At 72.1% G+C, this 8,556-nt stretch overlaps 2 protein-coding genes across 2 annotated transcripts; both read left to right on the top strand.

Moving 5' to 3' along the window:
* Positions 1-2,902: 2,902 nt before the first annotated feature.
* Positions 2,903-3,478, top strand: LOC139245221 (uncharacterized). Its single transcript, XM_070871134.1, has one exon. The coding sequence runs from the start codon at positions 2,903-2,905 to the stop codon at positions 3,476-3,478; it is 576 nt and encodes a 191-aa protein (XP_070727235.1).
* Positions 3,479-8,020: 4,542 nt separating this feature from the next.
* On the top strand, positions 8,021-8,545 carry LOC139245223 (uncharacterized; the record flags this gene model as incomplete). The annotated part of the gene is made up of 1 exon (XM_070871135.1): positions 8,021-8,545. A coding segment is annotated over exon 1 (525 nt), but the record flags the coding sequence as incomplete, so codon positions are not given.
* Between the last annotated feature and the right edge of the window lie 11 nt (positions 8,546-8,556).

Below are 8,556 nucleotides of genomic sequence, written 5' to 3'. Positions count from 1 at the left end.
TCGCTCGATCTCGCCCCCTCCCAATCTCGCCCCACCCGACCTCGCCCCGCCCGATCTCACACCACCCGGCCTCACTCCGCCCGATCTCGGTCCGCCCGACCTCGCCCTGCCCAATCTCGACCCTCCCGACTTCGCCCCGCCCGAACTCACTCCGCCCGATCTCGGCCCGCCCGATGTCGCCACATCCCAACCTCACCCCGCCCGATCTCGGCCTGCCCGATCTCGCCACGCCCGATCTCACCCCGCCCGACCTCGCTTTACCCGATCTCGCCACGCCCGATCTCACCCCGCCCGACCTCACCCTGCCCGATCTCGACCCGTCCGATCTCGCCCCGCCTGATCTCGCCCCACCCGATCCCACCCCAGCCGATCTCACCCCATCCGATCTCGCTCCGCCCGGCCTTGCCCCGCCCGATCCCGCCCCGCCCAACCTCGCCCTGCCCGATCTCGCCCCCACCCGATCTCACACCACTCGACCCCGCCCTGTCCGATCTCGTTCCGTGCGATGTCGCCCCGTCCGATCTCGCCTCACCCGATCCCACCACGCCCGACCTCGCCCCGCCCGATCTCGTCCCCGCCCGATCTCACACCACTCGACCCCGCCCTGTCCGATCTCGTACCGCGCGACCTCGCCCCGTCCGATCTCGCTCCGACTGACCTCGACCCGCCCGATCTCGCCCCACACGACCTCGGCCCGCCCGACCTCGACCCACCCGATCCCACCCCGCCCGACCTTGCCCCGCCCGATCTCGCCCCCGCCCGATCTCACACCGCCCGACCTCGCCCCGCCCAACCTCGCCCCGCCCGATCTCGCCTCCGCCCGATCTCACACCGCCCGACCCCGCCCCGTCCGATCTCGTTCTGCCCGACCTTGCCCCGCCCGATCTCGCCCCACCCGACTTCGCCCCCGCCCGACCTCACCCCGCCTGATCTCGTCCCGCCCAATCCCACCCCGCCCGACTTCGCCCTGCCCGATCTCGCAGCCCGACCTCGCCCGCCCGACCTCGCCCCACCCGATCTCGTCACCGCCCGACCTCACTCCGCGCGACCTCACTCCACCCGACCTCACTCTGCCAGATCTCACCCCGCCCGATCTCACTCCGCCTGACTTTGCGCCATCTGACCTTGCCCCGCCCAATCTCACCCAGCCCGATCTCAATCCGCCCGTCCTCACCCTGCCCAACATCACTCCGCTCGACCTCGCCCTGCCCGATCTCACCCCGCCCGACCTCGCCCTGCCCGACCTCACCCTGCCCGATCTCGACCCGTCCGATCTCGCCCCGCCTGACCTCACCCCGCCTGATCTCGCCCCACCCAATCCCACCCCGCCTGACTTCGCCCTGCCCGATCTCGCAGCCCGACCTTGCCCGCTCGATCTCGGCCCCTCCCAATCTCGCCCCACCCGACCTCGCCCCGCCCGATCTCACACCACCCGGCCTCACTCCGCCCGATCTCGGTCCGCCCGACCTCGCCCTGCCCAATCTCGACCCGCCCGACTTCGCCCCGCCCGAATTCACTCCGCCCAATCTCGGCCCGCCCGATGTCGCCACATCCCAACCTCACCCCGCCCGATCTCGGCCTGCCCGATCTCGCCAAGCCCGATCTCACCCCGCCCGACCTCGCTTTACCCGATCTCGCCACGCCCGACCTCACCCCGCCCGAACTCGCCCCGCCCGATCTCGCCCCGCCCGAACTCACTCTGCGCGACCTCACTCCACCCGACCTCACTCCGCCAGATCTCACCCAGCCCGATCTCACTCCGCCCGTCCTCACCCTACCCCACCTCACTCCGCTCGACCTCGCCCTGCCCGATCTCACCCCGCCCGACTTCGCACTGCCCGATCTCGCAGCCCGACCTCGCCCGCTCGATCTTGCCCCCTCCCAATCTCGCCCCACCCGACCTCGCCCCGCTCAATCTTGACCCGCCCGACCTCGCCCTGCCCAATCTCGACCCGTCCGATCTCGCCCCGCCCGGCCACACACCGCATGATCTTGCCCCGCCCGATCTCGCCACATCTCAACCTCACCCCGCCCGATCTCAGCCTGCCCGATCTCACCACGCCCGACCTCACCCCGCCCGACCTCGCTCCACCCGAACTCGCCACGCCCGACCTCACCCCACTCGATCTCGCCCCGCCCGATCTCGCCCCGCCCGACCTTACTCCGCCAGATCTCACCCCGCCCGATCTCACTCCGCCCGACTTCGCGCCATCCGACCTCGCCCCGCCCAATCTCACCCAGCCCGATCTCAATCCGCCCGTCCTCACCCTGCCCAACCTCACTCCGCTCGACCTTGCCCTGCCCGATCTCGCCCCGCCCAATCGCACCCCGCCCGACTTCGCCCTGCCCTATCTCGAACAGCTCGACCTCGCCCGCCCGACCTCGCCCCACCCGATCTCGTCCCCGCCCGACCTCGCCCCGCCCGACCTCGCCCCACCCGATCCCACCCCGCCCGAACTCGCCCGGCCCGATCTCGCCCCCGCCCGATCTCACAACCCTCGACCCCGCCCTGTCCGATCTCGTTCCGCCCGACCTCGCCCCATCCGATCTCGCTCCGCCTGACCTCGCCCCGCCCGATCTCGCCCCACACGACCTCGGCCCGCCCGACCTCGACCCACCCGATCCCACCCCGCCCGACCTTGCCCCGCCCGATCTCGCCCCCGCCCGACCTCACTCCGCCAGATCTCACCCAGCCCGATCTCACTCCGCCCGTCCTCACCCTACCCCACCTCACTCCGCTCGACCTCGCCCTGCCCGATCTCACCACGCCCGACTTCGCACTGCCCGATCTCGCAGCCCGACCTCGCCCGCTCGATCTTGCCCCCTCCCAATCTCGCCCCACCCGACCTCGCCCCGCTCAATCTTGACCCGCCCGAGCTCGCCCCGCCCGGCCTCACACCGCATGATCTTGCCCCGCCCGATCTCGACACATCCCAACCTCACCCTGCCCGATCTCAGCCTGCCCGATCTCACCACGCCCGACCTCACCCCGCCCGACCTCGCTCCACCCGAACTTGCCACGCCCGACCTCACCCCGCCCGATCTCGCCACGCCCGATCTCGCCCCGCCCGACCTCACTCCGCCAGATCTCACCCCGCCCGATCTCACTCCGCCTGACTTCGCGCCATCCGACCTCGCCCCGCCCAATCTCACCCAGCCCGATTTCAATCCGCCAGTCCTCACCCTGCCCAACCTCACTCCGCTTGACCTTGCCCTGCCCGATCTCGCCCCACCCAATCGCACCCCGCCCGACTTCGCCCTGCCCTATCTCGAACAGATCGAACTCGCCCGCCCGATCTCGCCCCACCCGATCTCGTCCCCGCCCGACCTCGCCCCGCCCGACCTCGCCCCACCCGATCCCACCCCGCCCGAACTCGCCCCGCCCGATCTCGCCCCCGCCCGATCTCACACCCCTCGACCCCGCCCTGTCCGATCTCGTTCCGCCCGACCTCGCCCCATCCGATCTCGCTCCGCCTGACCTCGCCCCGCCCGAACTCGCCCCACACGACCTCGGCCCGCCCGACCTCGACCCACCCGATCCCACCCCGCCCGACCTTGCCCCGCCCGATCTCGCCCCCGCCCGATCTCACACCGCCCGACCTCGCCCCGCCCAAACTCGCCCCGCCCGATCTCGCCCCGCCCGATCTCACACCGCCCGACCCCGCCCCGTCCGAACTCGTTCTGCCCGACCTCGCCCCGCCCGATCTCGCCCCGCCCGACCTCGCCCCGCCAGACCTCACCCCGCCCGACTTTGTTCCTTCCCAATCTCGCCCCACCCGACTTCGCCCCCGCCCGACCTCACCCCGCCTGATCTCGCCCCGCCCAATCCCACCCCGCCCGACTTCGCCCTGCCCGATCTCGCAGCCCAACCTCGCCTGCCCGACCTCTCCCCACTCGATCTCGTCCCCGCCCGACCTCGCCCCGCCCGACCTCGCCCCACCCGATCCCACCCCGCCCGACCTCGCCCCGCCCGATCTCGCCCCCGCCCGATCTCACACCACGCGACCCCGCCCTGTCCGATCTCATTCCGCGCGACCTCGCCCCGTCCGATCTCGCCCCACCCGATCTCACCCCGCCCGACCTCGCCCCGCCCGATCTCGACCCCGCCCGATCTCACACCACTCGACCCCGCCCCGTCCGATCTCGTACCGCGCGAACTCGCCCCGTCCGATATTGCTCCGCCTGACCTCGACCCGCCCGATCTCGCCCCACACGACCTCGGCCCGCCCGACCTCGACCCACCCGTTCCCACCCCGCCCGAACTTGCCCCGCCCGATCTCGCCCCCGCCCGATCTCACACCGCCCGACCTCGCCCCGCCCAAACTCGCCCCGCCCGATCTCGCCCCGCCCGTTCTCACACCGCCCGACCCCGCCCCGTCCGAACTCGTTCTGCCCGACCTCGCCCCGCCCGATCTCGCCCCGCCCGATCTCGCCCCGCCAGACCTCACCCCGCCCGACTTTGTTCCTTCCCAATCTCGCCCCACCCGACTTCGCCCCCGCCCGACCTCACCCCGCCTGATCTCGCCCCGCCCAATCCCACCCCGCCCGACTTCGCCCTGCCCGATCTCGCAGCCCAACCTCGCCTGCCCGACCTCTCCCCACTCGATCTCGTCCCCGCCCGACCTCGCCCCGCCCGACCTCGCCCCACCCGATCCCACCCCGCCCGACCTCGCCCCGCCCGATCTCGCCCCCGCCCGATCTCACACCACGCGACCCCGCCCTGTCCGATCTCATTCCGCGCGACCTTGCCCCGTCCGATCTCGCCCCACCCGATCTCACCCCGCCCGACCTTGCCCCGCCCGATCTCGACCCCGCCCGATCTCACACCACTCGATCCGCCCCGTCCGATCTCGTACCGCGCGAACTCGCCCCGTCCGATATTGCTCCGCCTGACCTCGACCCGCCCGATCTCGCCCCACACGACCTCGGCCCGCCCGACCTCGACCCACCCGATCTCACACCGCCCGACCTCGCCCCGCCCAACCTCGCCCCGCCCGATCTCGCCTCCGCCCGATCTCACACAGCCCGACCCCGCCCCGTCCGATCTCGTTCTGCCCGACCTTGCCCCGCCCGATCTCGCCCCACCCGACTTCGCCCCCGCCCGACCTCACCCCGCCTGATCTCGTCCCGCCCAATCCCACCCCGCCCGACTTCGCCCTGCCCGATCTCGCAGCCCGACCTCGCCCGCCCGACCTCGCCCCACCCGATCTCGTCCCCGCCCGACCTCGCCCCGCCCGACCTCGCCTCACCCGATCCCACCCCGCCCGACTTCGCCCTGCCCGATCTCGCAGCCCGACCTCACCCGCTCGATCTCGCCCCCTCCCAATCTCGCCCCACCCGACCTCGCCCAGCCCAATCTTGACCCGCCCGACCTCGCCCTGCCCAATCTCGACACGCCCGACCTCGCCCCGCCCGGCCTCACTCCGCATGATCTCGCCCCGCCCGATCTCGCCACATCCCAACCTCACCCCGCCCGATCTCGTCCTGCCCGATCTCACCACGCCCGACCTCACCCAGCCCGACCTCGCTCCACCCAATCTCGACATGCCCGATCTCACTCCGCCTGACTTCGCGCCATCCGACCTCGCCCCGCCCAATCTCACCCAGCCCGATCTCAATCCGCCCGTCCTCACCCTTCCCAACCTCACTACGCTCGACCTCGCCCTGCCCGATCTCACCCCGCCCGACCTCGCCCTGCCCGACCTCACCCTGCCCGATCTCGACCCGTCTGATCTCGCCCTGTCTGATCTCACCCCGCCTGATCTTGCCACGCCCAACCTCACCCCCCCTGATCTCGCACCGCCCAATCCCACCCCGCCCGACTTCGCCCTGTCCGATCTCGAACAGCTCGACCTCGCCCGCTCGATCTCGCCCCCTCCCAATCTCGCCCCACCCGACCTCGCCCCGCCCAATCTTGACCCGCCCGACTTTGCGGCGCCCGATCTCACACCACCCGGCCTCACTCCGCCTGATCTCGTTCTGCCCGACCTTGCCCCGCCCGATCTCGCCCCACCCGACTTCGCCCCCGCCCGACCTCACCCCGCCTGATCTCGTCCCGCCCAATCACACCCCGCCCGACTTCGCCCTGCCCGATCTCGCAGCCCGACCTCGCCCGCCCGACCTCGCCCCACCCGATCTCGTCACCGCCCGACCTCACTCCGCGCGACCTCACTCCACCCGACCTCACTCTGCCAGATCTCACCCCGCCCGATCTCACTCCGCCTGACTTTGCGCCATCTGACCTTGCCCCGCCCAATCTCACCCAGCCCGATCTCAATCCGCCCGTCCTCACCCTGCCCAACATCACTCCGCTCGACCTCGCCCTGCCCGATCTCACCCCGCCCGACCTCGCCCTGCCCGACCTCACCCTGCCCGATCTCGACCCGTCCGATCTCGCCCCGCCTGACCTCACCCCGCCTGATCTCGCCCCACCCAAACCCACCCCGCCTGACTTCGCCCTGCCCGATCTCGCAGCCCGACCTTGCCCGCTCGATCTCGGCCCCTCCCAATCTCGCCCCACCCGAACTCGCCCCGCCCGATCTCACACCACCCGGCCTCACTCCGCCCGATCTCGGTCCGCCCGACCTCGCCCTGCCCAATCTCGACCCGCCCGACTTCGCCCCGCCCGAATTCACTCCGCCCAATCTCGGCCCGCCCGATGTCGCCACATCCCAACCTCACCCCGCCCGATCTCGGCCTGCCCGATCTCGCCAAGCCCGATCTCACCCCGCCCGACCTCGCTTTACCCGATCTCGCCACGCCCGACCTCACCCCGCCCGAACTCGCCCCGCCCGATCTCGCCCCGCCCGAACTCACTCCGCGCGACCTCACTCCACCCGACCTCACTCCGCCAGATCTCACCCAGCCCGATCTCACTCCGCCCGTCCTCACCCTACCCCACCTCACTCCGCTCGACCTCGCCCTGCCCGATCTCACCCCGCCCGACTTCGCACTGCCCGATCTCGCAGCCCGACCTCGCCCGCTCGATCTTGCCCCCTCCCAATCTCGCCCCACCCGACCTCGCCCCGCTCAATCTTGACCCGCCCGACCTCGCCCTGCCCAATCTCGACCCGTCCGATCTCGCCCCGCCCGGCCTCACACCGCATGATCTTGCCCCGCCCGATCTCGCCACATCTCAACCTCACCCCGCCCGATCTCAGCCTGCCCGATCTCACCACGCCCGACCTCACCCCGCCCGACCTCGCTCCACCCGAACTCGCCACGCCTGACCTCACCCCACCCGATCTCGCCCCGCCCGATCTCGCCCCGCCCGACCTCACTCCGCCAGATCTCACCCCGCCCGATCTCACTCCGCCCGACTTCGCGCCATCCGACCTCGCCCCGCCCAATCTCACCCAGCCCGATCTCAATCCGCCCGTCCTCACCCTGCCCAACCTCACTCCGCTCGACCTTGCCCTGCCCGATCTCGCCCCGCCCAATCGCACCCCGCCCGACTTCGCCCTGCCCTATCTCGAACAGCTCGACCTCGCCCGCCCGACCTCGCCCCACCCGATCTCGTCCCCGCCCGACCTCGCCCCGCCCGACCTCGCCCCACCCGATCCCACCCCGCCCGAACTCGCCCGGCCCGATCTCGCCCCCGCCCGATCTCACAACCCTCGACCCCGCCCTGTCCGATCTCGTTCCGCCCGACCTCGCCCCATCCGATCTCGCTCCGCCTGACCTCGCCCCGCCCGATCTCGCCCCACACGACCTCGGCTCGCCCGACCTCGACCCACCCGATCCCACCCCGCCCGACCTTGCCCCGCCCGATCTCGCCCCCGCCCGACCTCACTCCGCCAGATCTCACCCAGCCCGATCTCACTCCGCCCGTCCTCACCCTACCCCACCTCACTCCGCTCGACCTCGCCCTGCCCGATCTCACCCCGCCCGACTTCGCACTGCCCGATCTCGCAGCCCGACCTCGCCCGCTCGATCTTGCCCCCTCCCAATCTCGCCCCACCCGACCTCGCCCCGCTCAATCTTGACCCGCCCGAGCTCGCCCCGCCCGGCCTCACACCGCATGATCTTGCCCCGCCCGATCTCGACACATCCCAACCTCACCCTGCCCGATCTCAGCCTGCCCGATCTCACCACGCCCGACCTCACCCCGCCCGACCTCGCTCCACCCGAACTTGCCACGCCCGACCTCACCCCGCCCGATCTCGCCACGCCCGATCTCGCCCCGCCCGACCTCACTCCGCCAGATCTCACCCCGCCCGATCTCACTCCGCCTGACTTCGCGCCATCCGACCTCGCCCCGCCCAATCTCACCCAGCCCGATTTCAATCCGCCCGTCCTCACCCTGCCCAACCTCACTCCGCTCGACCTTGCCCTGCCCGATCTCGCCCCACCCAATCGCACCCCGCCCGACTTCGCCCTGCCCTATCTCGAACAGATCGAACTCGCCCGCCCGATCTCGCCCCACCCGATCTCGTCCCCGCCCGACCTCGCCCCGCCCGACCTCGCCCCACCCGATCCCACCCCGCCCGAACTCGCCCCGCCCGATCTCGCCCCCGCCCGATCTCACACCCCTCGACCCCGCCCTGTCCGATCTCG

The sequence above is a fragment of the Pristiophorus japonicus genome, unplaced genomic scaffold, assembly GCF_044704955.1.
Source record: "Pristiophorus japonicus isolate sPriJap1 unplaced genomic scaffold, sPriJap1.hap1 HAP1_SCAFFOLD_2157, whole genome shotgun sequence".
In the NCBI taxonomy this organism is placed as follows: domain Eukaryota; kingdom Metazoa; phylum Chordata; class Chondrichthyes; family Pristiophoridae; genus Pristiophorus; species Pristiophorus japonicus.
Note: the sequence above shows the minus strand (reverse complement) of the source record. Positions and strands in the feature narration are given on the sequence as shown.